Source organism: Symphalangus syndactylus, chromosome 12, assembly GCF_028878055.3.
Source record: "Symphalangus syndactylus isolate Jambi chromosome 12, NHGRI_mSymSyn1-v2.1_pri, whole genome shotgun sequence".
Classification (NCBI taxonomy): Eukaryota; Metazoa; Chordata; class Mammalia; order Primates; family Hylobatidae; genus Symphalangus; species Symphalangus syndactylus.
In genome coordinates this window covers 119,926,719-119,946,668 of record NC_072441.2, presented here as the reverse complement: position 1 = coordinate 119,946,668, position 19,950 = coordinate 119,926,719, and the positions used below count along the sequence as shown (strand labels likewise).

The following is a 19,950-nucleotide window of genomic DNA, read 5'->3' as shown; positions in this document are numbered from 1 at the left end:
TCTATTCTTCCTCCAAAACTCCCCTCAACACCCCCAGCCCGTTGTCTATCCTATCACCAGACTGATATTTCCAAAATACACATCTGACCTTGTCACTCTCAGGTTTAAAAACCTGTGTGTTCCCCACTTTCCATATGCTTTCATCTGAGCAGTGGCTCTCAAGTGTGGTCTATGTTGGAATCCTTGGGGGCACTTTAGGAAGCTCAGGTGCACAGAACTCACCTGAGACCCACTGGAGCAGAGCCCGTGGAAGGGAGTGGAGCTTCTGTACCCATGGAGGCCCCCCCGCCACCTCTGACAGGTAGTGAGCGCTGAGAACCACAGTACTGGCCTGGCAAAGGAAGAATCCCCACTCATCTCATCAGCCTGGCTCCCCACCAAGCTCTCCTCACCCCAGTAAGAAACCACTTTGCCCCCCTCAGACATGCCACACTCCACACTTTCTCTTCCTTGCTGGCAAGTCTCCTGTACCCAATGGGCCCCACCCGCCTCAGGCCTCTGGTTTCTCCCCCTGGAACTCATCCTTCCAGACTTAAAGCCGACATCACATCCCCGTGAAGCTCTCTCCCTTGGCACCCCTGGCAGGATGAGTCACCCCGACTCTGCCCACAGTGTTCAGTCCACCTCCCTGTGGACTCATTCTCCCCAGTTTGTTTCCACGGCTGCCTCTGCCACCACTCCAAGAGCTGCTGGAGGACCTCATTTGTGTTCTGTTCATCACTGTCTTGCTCATGTCCTGCATAAAAGGCAACACTTTGGAAACTTTACCAAGACTTCTGTCTTTGCATCTACCCTAGTGTCTGGCTTGCAGCCTGTGCCTTCTATGAGAGCTTTTGTTTGCTTTAGTTTGTTCTAAAGGGTAGAAATCATCCCTGTAAGCTTCAAAACCTTGATGGCTCATAACCTGGTTCTAAGAAAATGCACTCTCTCTAAAAAGCAGGTCTATCCAGAAACCCATTCCACGGGCCCATATTCAGCCACCATATCGGAAGCTGTGAGCACTGGTCATGTTAAAATGAGGTTAGGCATGGAAGTTTCGAGTTGGAATGTTTCACTCAGTCAGACAAAGGCCCTTTGAAAATGAGTTTCTCTCAACTTCCTTCCTGGTCCCCAGTAGAACCTTTGAAGGGTCAGCTGAGGTTTTCTTCACCCGCTCCTTTGTGCACCATGGGTCCTACAGGCAAAAGAATGTAAGAAATAGCTCCTGTTTCCCAAAAGTCCTCCTCTTGGCCAGTGGTGGAGAAACCCCGGGGTCAATGAACACAGGGGTGTGCATTTTGTAATTTGCTACCATCGCAGACTCCTCCAGAGCAAAAGGACCACCGGTGGCTCCCCCACACCAGAGCTATTCAGAGTGGACACCACTCCAGCAGCAGCCCTCGACCCAGACCTACTTAACCAGAGTGTCTGGGGAAGGGACCCCGTGATCCTTGTGTTAACAAGCATGTTCAAAGTCGAGAAGCATTGCCAACAACCACCATCCTTGGCTCAAAGTCAATCTCTGGGATTTGATCCATTTTGCAAAGGAGGCACTTATCTAAAAACCCTGGACCACTGTGATGAGCCCAAAGCTTCAGAATCACAAAGTTGAGTACCCTACATGCAAACAGGGTCACGGAACAGCAGAAGGGAATTCCAGCCAGGTGCGGCGGCTAGCACCCGTAATCCCAGCTACTTCCCAAGTCAAGGCTGGAGGATCATTTGAAACCAGGAGTTCAAGACCAGCCTGGGCAATATAGCGAGAGCTTGCTATATATCTATAGAGGATATAGATATAGATATAGATATAGATATAGATATAGATATAGATATAGATGTATAGTTGGGCATGGTGGCACTCGCCTGCAGTCCCAGCTACTCAGGAGGCTGAGACAGGAGGATTGCTTGAGTCCAGGAGTTCAAGGTTACAATGAGCTGTGATCACACCACTGCACTCGCCTTTTTTTATTCCCTTTATACTTCCCCACAACACTAGAAATTAAAAGGGAGAGCTTTACACTGTTTTCCTCACACAGCCTGGGTGACAATGAGACTCCATTTCTATTAAATAAAACAACTAAAAAACTACAAAAATGTCTTTAAAAGAAGAGAATTTGAGAAGACTTGGAACTGGGAAGTTGTGCAGACAGACCTTTAAGACAGATGAGACCAGCCTGGGTAAGATAGCAAGACTCCATCTCTACAAAAAAGTAAAAAATTAGCTGGGCACACTAGCATGTGCCTGTAGTCCCAGCTACTCAGGAGGCTGAGGTGGAAGGATTGCTGGAGCCCAGGAGTTCAAGGCTGCAGTGAGCCTTGATCATATGAATATACAGCAGCCTGCATGACAGAGGGAGACCCCATTCAAAAAACAAAAAAAAGGCAGACAAGGAAATTAGCTCAGGCTCAGGCCCTGACAAAGCTAGATCAAGACTAGGAGAAATCTGGTCAATTTCTGTAAACATCTCCTCTTCAGAGAGGCTTCATAGTCCAACACCATGCAACACCTTCATTTTCTCATCCTACTTTTTCTTCCATGGCATTTCCCACTTCTTGTAACTACACATTTATTTGTTGTTTAATGTCAGCCTCCACCATGAGAATATTAGCACAAGGACAGGAATATGATGTTATGTCCTTGATTAACACCAATGCTTAGAATGGAACTTGGCACATAACAGGGCTTCATCTCTATTCGTTGAGTGAATGTAAACAAATGAATGAATGACAGCACACAAGCTCCACCAATACAAGGATAGTGTCTATCTTGCTCACTTCTGTTTCCCCAGGGTCCAGCACCCTGCCTGATACAAAGCAGACGAACACTTAATAAACTCTTGTTGAATCAATTAATAACATGCAGGCACATTTTTTCATCGTCAGCATCAACACTAAAACTGTATTTCACTGAGACCACTCATTATCAGAGCGAGCAGTTACCATGGCATTGCTCAATGTGTGTGTCTGGGGAAGGAAGGCACCAGAGGGGGATGCTGAAGACTTTACAGGTTGACAGAAATGGTTTCAGGAGTATGGTCTGACATTCACCCAGAGGTTCAAACCTGGAGACACCTAGGCAATAGACCACACCCTGGTCCTGGAGGGGTACAGCAGCTTTCCGGGCATTCGCCTTACTTCCCATTCACTCACTTCTGCATTCTAAATACCATTATTTCCCATCATGCAAATCAGAGTCCACAGCCAACCAAATTCCATTACAATGCACGAATTGTACCTTCACTTGCACGTAGGTTAAATTTAGAATTCAAGTGCACTTATGTGGGGGAAAATAACACATGGCAATTTTTTTTTTAAATCAAGTGGTTTATTATTTTTTTTCTTCAATAGGAATTTAAGTTACTTCATTGGTCACTGACTTTGCTACAGAAAACCCTCTAAAATGATAGAAAATAAGCAAAAAGGATCTGATCTTGCCAACTGTTCGATCAAACAGTAAGACTCACGGTGCTGAGCACTCCCACAAAACCCAGGGCTCCAATAGTGCGGGGCGGGGAAAAGAGGCAGTCTGAGGCCTGGTGGGCATGAACGGGAGTTGCAGAAGAGTCTCTGGGAGGAACCAATTACCAAGAGAGTCAAACTATTCAAAGTTGAAATGAGTGAGAATTTATTCACAACATATGCAGCTCTATGGACACAATTATGCAAATGACTGAAAAGAGGGCGCTTAAAAATAGCAGTAAGGCGGCAGCTTTGGTCTCCAGCATGCTGGATACAAGTCAGAACTTAGCTAAACGTGAGTCCATCTTAGCCCCTTTTATTCTCTTTATTCTTCCTCATAACACCAGAAATTAAAAGGGGGAGGTTCACACTGTTTTCCTAAAAACCCAATGGGAAAGGTGGTGACAAACATCCGGTTGTCTCAGCTCTAGCCCCTGGGTCATCAGAACCCCTCCACTGTGCTTCTTTCCAGAGAAAAGATTTGCATTAGCAGAGCTTTAAATACATAGATGTAAATTTCCAGAGATTTCCAATTGGTGAAGTGCTGGGTGATTCCTTCTCTTGCCCTAATCCAGTATATTTGTTGCTGAAGATAAGCTGAGAAACCTTGCCGTTCCAGTACTGTCTTTCCTACACATACTGTGCAACTACTATTTTGATTTTCAAGACCCTCATAAAGATGGGCAAAAATGCAGGTGAGAGGGAAGGAACCTCCATGGCTTGAAGCTTGGTGACATGATTTGTTCTGTGGGCTATCTGAGCACTCCCAGACCCCAGTGACCACTACCCACCCCGCCCCAAGCTCTCACATCTGGTGGTGTCTCCTGCGAGGACTGCTCACAGGCCCATCAGAACGTTCGCAGCCTTCCTCCCAGCGTCCGCTTCTTTCTGCCCAGGACAGGCTCCCTGCTGTAGACATGAGGGCGGATTTTCAACTCCACGTAAGGAATGGAGAATTCATGTCCTTTCCAAGGCTCCCAGTTCACCCCCTACGAAAAAAAAAAAAAAAGCCACATCAAGAAGAGCCTCTTGGGAGGAGGGCATGGTGCGTTATGGTACAAAGGAATTCATTATTTACCAGTGAAACCACTCCCTCTCTGCTCAGGGGAGAGAAAGAGACAGGGGGTGATGAGAAGGGAGGGGAGGGCAGGATCCGGACACACGCGCCCTCTGCTGGGCAGCTGGGGTTAGACGGGCTGAGGACTTGGACGATTTGGAAGCTGGCAGTCTCTACGGTGGGAGCAAAGGGGTGTGAGCCCAGGAGCTGGGTGAGGCCAGAGCAGCCACAGAGACAACACAGGGGTCAACCGGGCCGGCAATGGGCAAATTATCTTTGCTTCACTCTTTCTTTCCAAGAAATTAAAGGCAAAAATAAACATATTAATTGGCCAATTGTGTAAAATCATTTTCAATTTAGACTGTTTAGATATTAGCTCTGGGGTAACAAATAGCCTGCTGAAAACTAAATTTCATTTTATGTCTTTTGACTGGTGAGCGCAATAATATTTAATTCACTTAATAACCCTGCAACCTGGCCAATAAAAAGCCCAAGTGACCAATTTTATGTATTTTAATTTGTGAGGTAAATAATAAACAAGAAGCTAAATGCCTTGCAGACTGTGAAAAGTGCATTAATCAGATGAATGCCTTTTATTAGCAAATATGGGATGGTTCAGGGCATCCTGGCTGCTCATGTCCAATATTTGATCTCCTATCCCTGGCTTCCCTGAGTCAGCCCACACGCTGCCACCATGATTCATGGGCCCACCCTCCCCAGCTTCCCTGGGGGCGAATTTCTTCTTCCCTTTGAAAAATCACACAAAGATTGGGAGTCCCGCAGCCTGGTCAGGGCCAAAGTAATCAAAATGTACCTGGACTTTGGATGTGCTAATATTTACAGTAATATTGGTACAAGGTAAGTTCTGAAGAGGTGGCTTCCTGGAGGCTTAGCATCAGGGCTGCAGATGGGAAATTAGAAACCTAGGATGGGGACTCAGGGTTTGTGGAGGGGAGAGGATTACTGATGAGCAGAGACAAAGATGCAATTTTCAAGAAACTGTGAGGGAGTAGGTGGGAAGTGCCCCACAGCTGTCAAAGAGTCAGGATGATGCACTGGGGTGGAGGAGGCTTGAGAAATAGTGGGTGGGACAGTTTCAGAGCAATGTGGGAAGAGGAGCCCTCCTGGACCCCTGGGCCCTGGGCACATACTCCCACTGTGGAGAGACTGGTCTAGCTCAATATTCTGGGCAGGTTTTGGGTGAAGTGGATCCAAGAGTAGGTCTGACCTAAGACACAAAAGACTGTTTTCCTGGTGTTCAAAGTACTTGAGACAGCTTTTTTTTTTTTTTCTTTTGAGAGAGGGTCTTGCTCTGCCATCCAGGCTGGAGTGCAGTGGCTTGATCATGGCTCACTGCAGTCTCAACCTCCCAGGCTCAAGTGATCTTCCTGCCTCAGCTTCCCTAGAGGCTGGGACTACAAGTGCACGCCATAATGCCCAGCTAATTTTTGTATATTTTGTAGAGACGGGGTTTCACAATGTTACCCAGGCTGGTCTCAAATTCCTGGGCACAAGCAATCAGCCCACCTCAGCCTCCCAGAGTGCTGGGATTACAAGCATGAATTACCATGCTCAGCCTAAAGAAATAGCTCTTGTTCAACTAGGAGAACAACTAGAAAGTAGGCAGTGTTTGTTATAAACTGAATGTTTGTGTCTCTTCAAAATTCATGTAGTAAAGCCCTAATCACCCCCTACCAACATGATGGTATGTAGAGGGGGCCTCTGGGAGGTAATTAGGTTTACATGAGACCATGAGGTGGAGCCCTCATGATGGGACACATGCCCCTATATGAAGAAGAGACCAGAGCTCCTTTCTGTCCGCCATGTGAGGACGCACAGCCGCAGTCAGCCATCCACAAGCCAGCAAGGTCCACCACCAAGAACCAAATCTGCCAGCAGCCTGATCTTGGACTTCCCAGCCTCCAGAACTGTGAGAAATAAATGTCTGCTGCTTGAGCCACCTGGTCTGTGTTATTTTGTTACAGCAGCCAGAGCTGACATTGTGTGAACTAGTGAAATGAGACAGTGTGTGGAGCACATCATCTGTCATTACATGGCAGTGGGCAGCCCAAGCTTTTCCCGCACCTTCCCCTAGGCAAGTGTGCAGCACTGGCAATGCAAAACAAGCAGAGCCATGGCCATCAGGAAGGCAGGCCACGACCTCAAGGCCATGGAGTCTGGAGGAGAAGCTCTACTGCTTTGACTGGAAGCTTCAGAAGGAGAGGGGCTGCCAGACTGGCCTGGAGGGTGTCCATTTGGAAGCTGAATATGGGCATACCCTGGGACAGTAAAGACATTCACCTGTCACCTACCTCACTGTGCTTGGTCTCCCCATATCTGCCATTGGGGTTGGCCAAGTGGCAGTTCTTATACCACCAGCCACCATGATGCGTCAGGGCACAGTTGCTGAGTGCAATATCGTTGTCTCTGTCAAACGTTGTAAACTTCCATCCATTGTGGTAAGTAAGAGCATCCCCTGCAGGAGAGAAGAGACGGAGGCGAGCGCCCAGGGTTAGCCACCGAGGAGATGATCAAAAGAGGACCCAGCAGGAAGATCTCTAGGCATGAAAATGCCAAGGATGCAGCCAGTCATGTCACAGATAGTCACCGCTCTCTCAAAACAGCCCAAATGGGAACATGACACATGTGAACAGGCTGTCTTTTCTGGCCTGTACCCCAACTTCAGGCCTGTTTCTCCAACAGTTCTCATAGCGTTTTCACTGAAGCTCCACAGTCAGATCAAATATCCAAACATAACAACTCTCCCCAAGTCCCTGACCATGCCACACACAAGAGCACCACTCTCCACTCTCCCCACTCTGCCTTGGGTCCGCCCTTCTCCACACCACCCAGACCTGGAACCTGGAGCCATGTTTGACAATCCCTTCATACCCCTTCTCAAGCCCTCCCTCTGCAGGTCACTCACATACACCCCACATCTCTGCTCCCACGACACCCACCCTCGGCCTTCTCTCATCCTGGGTCTGTGTTAACAAAACAGCCTTCTCTCTGGCTTCTTGCCTGCCAGCCCCTCTGGAGTTTAGACGTCCATTTTCATCATCTCAGGCCTAACAGTCTACTTCATACCACATGGAGGTGAATTCCTCTTCCATGCCTTGCAGGCCCGTAGGTTGGCTGTGCCCTATGCACAATCTTGCATCCCACCATCTCCACCATGCACCCTCCACTGTGGACCAGCCCACCTTCCAGGGAATTTCTCTCTGCCCTCATCTGTCCAAATCCTAACCATCCCTTCAAAGCCTAGTTCAAGCCCCCTTCTAAGGAAGATTCTCCTTACTGGTCCTCCCATGCACCCTCCTAACACACATGTGTGCACACACACACACACACACACTCCTACACACAAACACCCCTGAACTTCCAGAGCCCTTCTGGGGACACACGTAAAATTCAGTCCTTCATTACATCCCATCTGGAAAACTGCTTTAATTATTTTGCTTGTGTATCTCCTGTTTCCCTATCATATTTGTCATCCTTTTACAAGCTTTCTTTTTCTGCTCATAAAAGGCAATAAGGGCCCATATCAATCACAAGCTTCATCAAGCTCTGTTCCTGCAATAAAGATTCTTACATTTATATTTCAGCTCTGAGTTTAGTGATCTTCACATGTGCATTCTCATTTCACTCTCACAGCAACCCTGTGAAGTGGGCAGGGCAGCTCTTGGTCCCATGAGGAAATAAATTCAAAAAGATTAGACTCTAGGAAATTATTAAGGTCCCACAGTCCACAAACAGCAGAGCTGGGACTCAAATCTCTGTCCTGAGATTCCAAGTCCAGTGTTCTTTCTGAGACACCAATCCACCTATGGCTTCCTTATTTGAATGGGGGGCTTCTTGAACGCTAGCAAGAGAGAGCCATCTATCAATGGCTCTTCAAGTGGGGTTCCCAGACCAGCAGCGTCCACATCCCCTGGGAACTTGTTAGAAATGCAAATTGGCCAGGCACGGTGGCTCACACCTGTAATCCCAGCACTTTGGGAGGCCAAGGCAGGCAGATCATGAGGTCAGGAGTTCAAGACCAGCCTGGCCAATATAGTGAAACCCTGTTTCTACTGAAAATACAAAAATTAGCCGGGCATGGTGGCGCACACCTGTAGTCCCAGCTACTCTGGAGGCTGAGGCAGAAGAATTGCTTGAATCCGGGAGGTGGAGGTTGCAGTGAGCCAAGATCGTGCCACTGCACTCCAGGCTGGGTGACAGAGTGAGACTCTATCTCAAAAAAAAAAAAAAAAAAAGAAAAGAACAGAAAAAAGAAATGCAAATTATTTGGCCCCAGCCCAGACCTACAGAACCGGAAACTACAGGGTGGGCCCCGACAATCTATGCCTTGACAAGCCCTTCTGATGATCTGACGCAGGCTACAGTGTGAGAACCTCTAGTCTACAACTTCACTCATTTGTTTTTTAGGGAACATTTACTGAACACCTGCTATGGAGCAGCACATGCTTGGCTCTGTGAACACAAAAATAAGGAGGTCCTTGGTCTCAAAAACGTTTTTGGAGTGGGTGGGGTGAATACGCAGAGTTGGTAGCATATGTTAAAAGGTAAGGTCCTAATTTGCCCCTCCAAGTCTGCAATCCCACCAGCAGCTCATTTATGCCTCACCCAGAAAAAGCAGGAGGATTCCGGGGCCACAGAGGCCACTTCCACGCAGACGCAGTAGACAGGTCTGTCTCCAGTAGTTTTCTCCAATCCAAGAAAGATATATTGTCATGCTAGTCATACATATTTCCTCCTCCCTCCAGACTTCGTACAGAAAGTTAACCACAGCTTGAAATACCGTGCAGCGTCTCCCTTAGTAACCTTCTTTAAATGAGCACAGCTTACCTAATTTACATAGAAGGTTCCCAGGGCTGCTTTCTAAGAATCTGTGCAGAGGCTCTCTTAAAGACATGTTTGTGATGATCTTAACCTGGGCACTGGGATAAAGAAAGGTAAAGCAGGTTTTCACCCAAATGTGGGAGGTCTTTTTCTGCAGACTGATTTTCTACCGTCTAGAAACTGAAGCCATCCTAATGTTCAGAGTGTAGAGAGTGAGAATGAGGACTGGAGGTGTTCATGGCAGGCCCATGAAAGGTCTGTGCCCAGACTCAGAGGGGATCAAGCTGGTCACCATCCATCTCATCAAAATGTCCCTCTGAGACCCACTCTCCCCGTCTAGGATTCACCAGGATGGGAAAGAAGGCCCAGGCAGCTGCACCTTCAAAGATCAGGAGAAGCCATTAACATCACATCCCCTGTCAGTCACACACAGACACAGTACTGTGTGTCGGAACCTTGAATGTCTTTTATTTCAGGATTAGGAATGAATGATTACAAATGATTTGTGCCATTTCTAGCTTTCCCTTTCGTCCAGGTACCCATTAATTTTTTTTCTTTTTCAAGTGCCAGCATTTAAAAATCCATCCCTGGCCCCAACCCACTAAATGCTTCCAGAGCTCCCCAGTCACATTTCCAAGTGCCCCCAGGTTGGGATCCATCCCTGGTTGTGTCCCCACTGTGGCCCATGCAGGTGGGACTTGAAATCAGCTGTAAATAATTGGTTAGCCCTAGAATTCATTCGGCGCCATTCTGAATGCCTAGCTCTTTATGTTTTCATTATGATCTCTAAACAGATGAATCACATCTTAACGGTGGAGCTTACAAGATAGCCTCCCTGCCCCCACTAGAAGACTCAGAATCAGAAACTAAATTTACACATCATTACCTTGCTGGAATTTGCTTCATGAAGGGAAAATGGGCTTTCTGATATGACTTGAGTGGAAGTCAAAAGCTGAGGGCCCACCTGGACAGTCTGAGTAGGGAGCAAGCCTTAAGCGACACATTGCTGCCAGGCTGCAGGCATGCCAGTTCTAATCAGAGCTAAAATGAAGATAGAGGCTGGGGAGAGCTGGTGCACGCAGGGAGGTATCAAAATATTCACCTTCCATTTGAGTGCCATGTCCTCTAAACAGTGCCTCAGCATTCAAGACATGTGTAGCCAGGAGCTTTCTAAATTCTGAAACCCTCCACATGGACAAATTAGCATATTTAAGGAACGCTAAAACTCTACTAACCCTACCATTGTAATTCAGAATTTAAAAGCGGGAATGATAGTACACATGGGAAGACTAGATCGCTGCCTAAATGCTGTGTGAAAGTCTCCTATTAAAAAATAAATTCTATTAAAAAATACATCCTCTACTGTCTGGCACTGTTGGCCTGAACAACCTTAGAACAGGAATTATCCCCTCATTGCAGTTAACATGCAAACAGAGTACCTGGGAGGAGAATTAAATAATTCCCCAAACATGTTGACTGCCTTTCAGTCTCTTTCCCATTGGCATCAGTTCATTTGCTGAATCATTTTAACACAGACTTCAGAAAAGGCAAATGGTAATGGCCAACAGAAAGGAAATGTGCGGCCTGGGAGGACAGGCCTGAGTGAGGTTCATGACCAGGAGGCCAGGGAGGGCACTGGGTTTCAGGGAGAGATGTGGGGCACAGAGGCCAAAGAAAAACACCCAACTTCATGTTGTGTCCAGGGAGGGTCCCACACATGGAGCTTATGTAGACTTCTTTAACCCGAGAAGGAAAGGCTGAGGCTAACGGATGGCCATGATCAAGAGCAGACAACAGGGTACTGGAAACCAAAGAAATGATCAGATGGACTCCATGTGGACTGAACAGGCCCAAGGGCTCTGGGACAGACTGGAATGTGTGTACTGTATTATACCAAAGGGTTGGAAGAACCTAGAATAAGCTGTCAGGCACATAGTCTGATCTCATGTAGAGATGGGGTGGGAGGATATGGGCAGTGTGCTTAGTCATACAAAATAGCATCTTTAAATCCCCTCTCATTCAGTTAATATCCTCGTGATCATATGAATGTCCATTTATGTTTCCCAACTATATTATAACTGTCTTTTTCTATATCTGACTTTCATGTTTTATACAGTCATGCCCTGCATAAGAACATTTCGGTTAACAAGAGACTGCATATATGACAGTGGTCCCATAAGATCGCAATAAATCTAAAAATTACCTAGAGACATCACAGTTGTCGTAAGGTCACAAACCAATGCATCACTCATGTGTTTGTGGTGATTTGGTGTAAACAAACCTACCAGTCATACAAAAGTCTTGCACATACAATTACATACAGTAAATAATACTTGATAATGATAATAAACAATTATGTTACTGGTTTATGTGAATAATACTATCCTTTTTATTGTTATTTTAGAGTGTATGAGTACTTAACAAAAAAAAAAATCCTGTAAAACAGCCTCAGGCAGGTCCTTTGGGACGTATTCCAGAAGAAGGTATTGTTATCACAGGAGATGACAGCTCCATGTGTGCCATTGCTCCTGAAGACCTTCCAGCGAGACAAGATGCGGAGGTGGAAGACAGTGATATTGATGATCCTGGCCCTGTGCAGGCCTAGGCTAATGTGTGTGTTTGTGTCTTAGTTTTTAACACAAAGGTTTAAAAAGTAAAAAATAAAAATAAAAAATGTTTAAATATAAAAAAACTTACAGAATATCGATCTAAAGAAAGAAAATATGTTTGTATAGCTGTACAATCTGCTTGTGTTTTAAGCGAAGTGTTACTCCAAAGGAGTCAAAAAAATTGAAAAAGATGTTTAAGTTTATAAACAGTTACAATAAGATAAGGTAAATTTTTATTAATGAAGAAAGAACATTTGTAAATAAATTTAGTGTAGCCAAAGGGCAGTGTTTCTAAAGTCTACAGGAGTGTACAGTCATGTCCTGGGCCTTCACATTCGCTCACCACTCACTGACCTACCCAGAGCAACTTCCAGTCCTGCAAGCTCCATTCATAGTAAGTACCCTGTACAGGTTGGCCATTTTTTATCTTTTATACCATATTCTCACTGTGCCTTTTCTATGTTTACATATATTTAGATCCATAAGTACTTACCATGGTGTTACAATTGCCTACTATATTTAGTAACATGCCATACAGGTTTGTAGCCTAGTAGCAATAGGCTACACCATATAACTTGGTCTATAGAAGGCTCTGCCATCTAGGTTTGTGTAAGTGCATTCTATGATATTTGCACAATGATGAAATGCTTAACAATGCAGTCCTCAGAATGTATCCCTGTCGTTAAGCGACGCATGACTATGTTATACTTCAAGTGCATGTAGCACAGCCTGTCTCCAGCCCGTGGAGACCCAGGACTACTTAGGAAAGAAGTGACAGTATCCAAAGGCAGTGAGGATCTTCTAGCTGCAATGCTTTTTTTTTCAAGGATTGTCTTTTCCCTGAAATAATTCTTTGCATGCTTTTTCTCATCCAACTCCTACTCAGAATCCTGGAACAGTTTCCCCATGTCTGTAGCCCAAATGCCTCATACTCTGGTAGGTGCCTACCCCTCCCTGTTTGTCCCCTCCCATGTCACCATGTCACCAAACTCACCCTTTCATTCACCCCTATGGAACCTATTTGGGTCTCAGGGACTATTATGTAAGATACTAAACATCCATAAGATTATGTACATAGAAAAGTCCTGCTAGCAATTTCATTTTTTAAACTCTCCTACTCTGTACCAGGCTCTGAGACAGGCACTGGGAAACAAGAACAAATGCAAAATTCATGTGACTATTTTTTAAATGAAATTATAAGATCTCAAAGAAGGTTTGCATTCACAGTTGGCCACTCCAGATCATGGCCCCAGACACTCAGAAGTTCTGTTCACAGTCTTCTGCCATCAGGGGTCCTTGAGTAGACAATCTTGAGAAGTCCAGTAAGGCTGTGAGATAAACTCCAGCATTCTTGCCTCCCCTCAGTCCCTACTCACCCTAAAGCCCCCAGGCCTGGAGAGCCCTCTCTTTCCTCCCACTTGAGTTTGCCCCTTTTTGCAGATCCAACTCCCTCCAGTTGCTTCATCCTCCATGTGCCCACCTTCTCCACACTCCTGTAACTGTCTATGTTTCTTACCCCTTATTTGACATTCTGCAAAAGTTACCTTCTATTTGTTTTCACCTATTTACATTTAAGTCTAAGGACAGAGACCGCCATGTCTTATACAGTCAGTCAATCTGGCTAGTAACACATTCCTATGTAAATACACCAAAGTCAAAAACATGCAAATGTCAAAACACAGGCTTACTTGTTAGGGTTTAAAAACCATAAATACAACTTTTAAAATATTAGTATTAAAACAATGACCACACCTCCCCCTCTTACACAATATATTTAATTTACTGGTATCATTCCAGCATTTCAGTCATGTTGCTTAATTTTGCTCTTTTCCTTCACAACCAAACACACCAGCAACTGATTTAGCTCCAATGAGCGGCTACTAGAGGCTAAAGGTTCCCTCACTTTCCACTGAACTTCTCATTTCTGTGTTGTCACAGTTGAATTAAATTAATGAGACCTATACTTCTTATTATTTGAATCAGCACTTTCCTTATTCTGTTTTTATAGCAAAGCGCCACCAAAAGCTCAAATAATAACACACACACACACACACACACACACACACTACTGTGCAAAGATGACAGCCACACTGCTAAAGCCGAATGAAAGACTGACAAGCATCAAGAAATTGTTCAGGGCCAGGAGCGGTGGCTCACACCTGTAATCCCAGCACTTTGGGGGGCCGAGGCGGGTGGATCACGAGGTCAGGAGATCGAGACCATCCTGGCTAACACAGTGAAACCTCGTCTCTACTAAAAATACAAAAAAGTAGCTGGGCGTGGTGGTGGGCGCCTGTAGTCCCAGCTGCTCGGGAGGCTGAGGCAGGAGAATGGCATGAACCTGGGAGGCGGAGGTTGCAGTGAGCCGAGATCGTGCCACTGCACTCCAGCCTGGGCAACAGAGCAAGACTCCATCTCAAAAAAAAAAAAAAAAAAGAAAGAAATTGTTCAGAATGTGGGCTCATCAGCTAATGTACAACAGCCTGAATAACAGGAGTACAAGGGGAGGGTTTTTATTGGGGTGGGGGGGTGACATATAACATACGAAAGTTCCAATTTTATGGTGGTCAAGGATTGCTTTAACTACTTGTTCACTCCTGACCCTCTGCAGAAAGTAGGACATCCACTGTCAATGAGAACAATTCACCTCCACAGCATAATATTCCACACCCCAGATCAGTGGCACATGGCAAACCAATCCTTACACAACAGACAGCAAGAGACCTTCGCAGTAGGAAAATATTTTTTCTCAACTGCTGTGCCTCTGTATTTCCCAACTGTCAGCTTATACCGCTCCTTGCTGGAGGCCACTTGGAAGAAATCATATATAGCATAGGCGGATTCATTGGCAGTCTGTAAATCCACTCTCACCTCATACCGCGTTGGAGTGCCGGTGGTGAGGTTGTGTAGCTTGTCTAGTCCTAAAAATAAAAAATGGAATTCCAATAACCGATCAACCCATGTGTGCGAGTAAGCACTCAACATGTGCATCTGAGGCTTTCAGAACCTAAAGTCACTTTCGTCTTTACCTTCTCTGCTAATAAGGGGCAGTCTCAGCACTTTCTCTTTTGGGGGCTCATAGTCACACTAAGGAGTGTGGAGACCACGTTCTATGGAAGGGAGCAGTGAGGGGGGCAGGGTAACCCCAGAAGGAATCTGCCTCCATTGGCTCCGTCCCTCTAAAATAGAAGCAGTTGTAGTTATCATCCATTTATCTCACCAAGTAGGAGGGCAGGTCAACGGCTCATCCTAAGATCCCCAAAGAGATTTTATACTGAGCGAGCCACAAACATCATCTACTTTATTAGACACTGGGTATCTGAATTATGACTTTTTAATTCTTCATTTCTCAATTCATGCTTTTGGCTATTTCACTGTCTGTGAACAACTGCTCCAGAGGAGAGCAGAGGGAAAAAGGGGAAAAAAGTTGCTCATAATGCCTGGCATCACCAACAGAATTTTAGAGACTGCTAGAGTGACCTCCCAGTAATGGACCAGCATCCCAATCACTGAACTTTTTTTCTACTACTGTGGCTTCTAAGATCTTCAGGCTGCAGGCAGATCCTGCAGAGCTTAAATCAGCATAAAACCCCTGTGACCACCCTACCTTTCAACAAGTTCAGAGTGCAGGACAGCTTTCCCATCAACTGTTCCACCAACAACCTGCTCGGCAGTCCTCCGTCTCCCTGCCACTGGGGCCTCTCAGTGAAGGTGGTGAGCTTCCCTAAGCCTCCTAGCTAGCTTGTCCTGGGAGAAATCACCCCCCACAGCCCCAGCCTCCTGGATTCTGAGATCATACCAAGCCAGAACTCCTTCATGGGGTCCCCAAAGCCTTCCACATAGCTCCTCCATCGCTTGAAGAAATCCAGCTGCCCAGTGTTCCGCCTCTGGAAGACCTGAGAAGGAAGATGAATACTTCACTCTGACTCTCCAAACAGACATAGGTGCTGGGAGACAAGAGAAGACCAACAGCTTGCTCATACACTGCCTTCCTCCAGATAGCACACCTTTCTTTTTAGAGAGGTTTTTATTTATATGTCAGTAGATTCACTATATTAATAAGCATTCTTTATATGTACAGTAGTATGCCAGGTACTAAGACGTGTAGAGCAAAAGCAGAGAAGGTTCCTGCCCTTAAGAAATTTCAGTTCTTTCCATTATTTGTGTGATTCAGTTGCTAGTGTGGGTTGTCTAGGACAAGATATTCCAGACCTCTGCCAACTCTCACATGTAACTTTCAACACCCATTCAACTCAATTGGGGCACATCATGTTTATGGCATCTTTTTTCCCCTTTTCTGAAATAGTTTGAGAGTAGAAATTATTTTTTAATTCACCTGATTCCTAATATAGCGATTATTTAATACTTATGTAGAAAAAAGTTCACACAACAAATATTTACTGAGCATCTACTATGTACTAGGCAATATGCAAGATAGTAAGCAAAATGAATAAACCAGAAATGGTCCCTGCCCTCCTGGAGCTAATAGTTCAGTAAATAAAATTACTAAATTAAATAATTTTTAAATGCAGTTAAAACTGTGATAAGGGCTACGAGGGAAAGACGCAACAGAACCATAAGAGCGTAAAACAGGAGGACCTGACCAAAGAGCCAAGAAACTACCCCCAGGACATGGCTGAGCTGCAGGATGAGTAGGAGTGGTCAGGCAAGTGCACGGGGGCCAATGTTGGGGCTGCTGGGGGCTGAGGAAGGGATGGAAAGGGAGGCTGAGAAGATGGCAAGAGTCAGTCCTGACGAGCCTTTAAAAGGGATTGTTGAAGACGTTGGTCCACGTAAGAGCACTGGAAATTATTGCAGTTTTAAGCAGGAAATGAGATCCGATCAGATTCATCTCTAGCTTGTAGTGTATGGAATGGACTGGTCAAGGGCAAGAGTGGAAATGAGATGACCAATTAGGAGACCACTGTAGAGTGCAGATGAAGGGTGACAGTAGCTTGGATAAGGGATGCCCTGAGAATAGATGGAAGTGGATAGAAGGTAAAGTTGACAGAGGTGGTGACAGAATGTGGAGGAATGACTGAAAGAGGAGGAAGTCAAGGTAAGATAAGGTTCTTATAGTATGGGCTTGCAGATGACTCTTCTCTCAGCTATTCACTGAGATGGGGGATTCAGAGAGGACAGATGGTAGTTTATTTTTATTTATTTGTTGTTGTTGTTGTTTGTTTTTTGAGATGGAGCCTCACTCTGTTGTCCAGGCTGGAGTGCAGTGGTGTGATCTTGGCTCACTGCAACCTCCGCCTCCCAGGTTCAAGCAACTCTCCTGCCTCAGTCTCCCAAGTAGCTGGGATTACAGGCGCACGCCACCATGCCCGGCTAATTTTTGTATTTTTAGTAGAGACAGGGTTTCACCATATTAGCCAGACTGGCCTTGAACTCCTGACTTCATGATCCACCCACCTCAGCCTCCCAAAGTGCAGGTGTGAGCCACTGCGCCTGGCCGAGTACAGGTTTTATGAATGGGTCATGAGCTCATTTGGGGATGTGGTAAGTGTGAGTTATTTCTGAGGTATGCTGGTGAATGAAAATACCACAGAGCAATTGTATGTAAGGGCTGGAGTTTTAAAGAGATGTCTAGGCTAGCCTTATTAAGGTAGAGTGTGTCTCAGGCAATGCTAGAAGTTCACTGAGTCCCAGTTCACTTTCCTCTTCCCAGGAACACAGGAAGATGTCCATTTACACCTTCCCTTGTATTTAAGTTGGAGCTATGTGACTATTTGCAGCCAAAAGGCTGTAGGTGGGAGCCTTTTGGGTGTGGGTGGGTTCTCCACACTCTCTCCTCTACTGCCATGTACCACGAGGCCATGGGAAAGGCCACACACTGAAACAGCAGAACTACAAGATGGAAACAGCCTGAATCCCTGAGTCACACTTATAACTGGCTGTCAAACCTGCAGAAGACATTGCACACATAAGAAAACTACATCGTGTTTGTTCAATTGCTGGAATTTGGAGCCCATTCTATCCTAATTAGTACAGAGAAGCTTGGGACCCAGAGGAGGGCAAAAAGAAGTCATGGAAAAGATGAGACCACATAGGAAGAAAATGGGAACTGAAAAGATAAAGTGGCCTAGAATCAAGCCTTGAGGACATCCAATATGTATAATGAAGAAGGACGAATCCATTAAGGAGAGAGAAGGGGCAACAGAAGTGGAGAAAAAGAAACTAGAAAAATATGGAATCACAAAAACCATAAAGAGAAAAGTGTGGTCAACAGTGTCAAGTACTGACGAGAGGTCAAGGAACAGGAGGCCAAAACCTTCCCTAGAATTTAGTGGCACAGAAATCACTGGTGATTTTAGCAAGGGCTGTGTCAGTGTAAGATATGGACAGAAGCTAAACTGGAACGGACCAAAGAATGAGTGAGAAGCAAGAAAATGGAGGCAGAGTTGGGTGCCATTCACCAAAGTGTGGACTGCTTTCTTTTCAAAAATTCCTCTGTTTGGAGAAGGAAGGCAGTTCCAGTCACAGTAAATTGGATTCTTTTATAGGAAGTAAATCTGAAAAGTACCTACACACACCTGTATACACTATTGGAATTGATAATACATCTAATTCCACATGACCTTGAGAGCCAAGCTGAACGCCATCCTAGCTAACCTCAGGAATGATTCCCACTAACCAAAGGCTAGAATTGCATTCCTCTCTCTGCCTATTTTTCTTTGCATTCATTCAGATGCAGAAGCCCCAACACAAAATCTAATCTCCCTCCTTTCCACTAGACTTCACAGCATGTGCCTTGAAGTAAAACACATTATCTTGAATTTATAAAGTAAACCACCTGATATTCGTGCCTTCTTTACATTTTTCTCCGGGAAGAGAAAGGGAGGGAAGAGAGAGTAGGTTACTCTGCAGCAATGCTGAAAGCTCCACATGGGAGTTCACATTTAACTCCTTCCAAAGCACCCATTCATGTTTGCTGGCCAAGGAGTGGGGCACCATGGATGCAGAAGGCTCCAGGCTCCAAGTCAGACCACAGCCACTTCCTGGGCAGGGGACGGGTGGGGATTGCTGAGGCAGCCTCTTCTATTCCTAACCCTTGGCCAGCTCATGGTAAAACAGGAACAGAAGGGAAGAGAAGAGCCTACCTCATAAGACTTCCAGGAGGACTAAATGAGACATCACATAAAAATGATCTATAAATGGGCAAGAGCTGCTGAACAGAATGCAGGAAATATCACGGCAAACAGTTAACACCACATTAACGTTGTTCTCTTTCCCCTTTGCTCAAGTATCCATCTTTTAAAGATGCCCTATTTCCTTCTTGGCTTCCGTCACTTTTCTTCACTCATTTATTCACTTAGACGACAATCTTTTTTTTTTTTTTTTTTTTTTTGAGACGGAGTCTCGCTCTGTCACCCAGGCTGGAGTGCAGTGGCGCAATCTTGGCTCACTGCAAGCTCCGCCTCCCAGGTTCACGCCATTCTCCTGCCTCAGCCTCTCCGAGTAGCTGGGACTACAGGCGTCCGCCACCACGCCCGGCTAATTTTTTGTATTTTTAGTAGAGATGGGGTTTCACCGTGGTCTCGATCTCCTGACCTCGTGATCTGCCCTCCTCGGCCTCCCAAAGTGCTGGGATTACAAGCGTGAGCCACTGCGCCCGGCCAGGCGACAATCATTTTGTGAGCATCTGTTGAGTGCTGGCCCCGGAGCAAGTATTTATGATGCCATTTGACAGATGTGAAAGTCCAGAAAAGCGAGTATCCAGAGTCCTACAGCTAATCACTGATACAAAGACCAGGCATAAATCTTATCTTTCTGTCAGAAAGTTTGAAAATACCAGCCCTACTGAATCTGTTTCCCAAATCGAATTTCCAAAGACTCTGAGAACTTGCTAATTTCCTAGCAAGGTGCCTGGTCCAACCCCTTCCTTGGGACTCTTGTACCATGGACAGTGGAATTTTAGGACAGATGTAGCACCAATATACGGCTCCACATACATCGTGTCAAATCACGTTCCCACCACAAGGTCAGGCTCAAATCCAA

At 45.6% G+C, this 19,950-nt stretch overlaps 1 protein-coding gene across 1 annotated transcript in view; it reads right to left on the bottom strand.

The window, feature by feature from the left end:
- Positions 1-3,580: 3,580 nt before the first annotated feature.
- Positions 3,581-19,950, bottom strand: part of LOC129469061 (tenascin-N) — a 72,748-nt gene continuing 56,378 nt past the window's right edge. The window contains exons 16-20 of the mRNA XM_055255231.2: positions 15,746-15,842; positions 14,701-14,867; position 14,549; positions 6,808-6,971; positions 3,581-4,427 (exon numbers count right to left, since the gene is read on the bottom strand). Coding sequence (XP_055111206.1) covers positions 4,287-4,427; positions 6,808-6,971; position 14,549; positions 14,701-14,867; positions 15,746-15,842 — 570 coding nt within the window. The 3' untranslated portion in view covers positions 3,581-4,286. The remainder of the gene's footprint in view (positions 4,428-6,807; positions 6,972-14,548; positions 14,550-14,700; positions 14,868-15,745; positions 15,843-19,950) is intronic.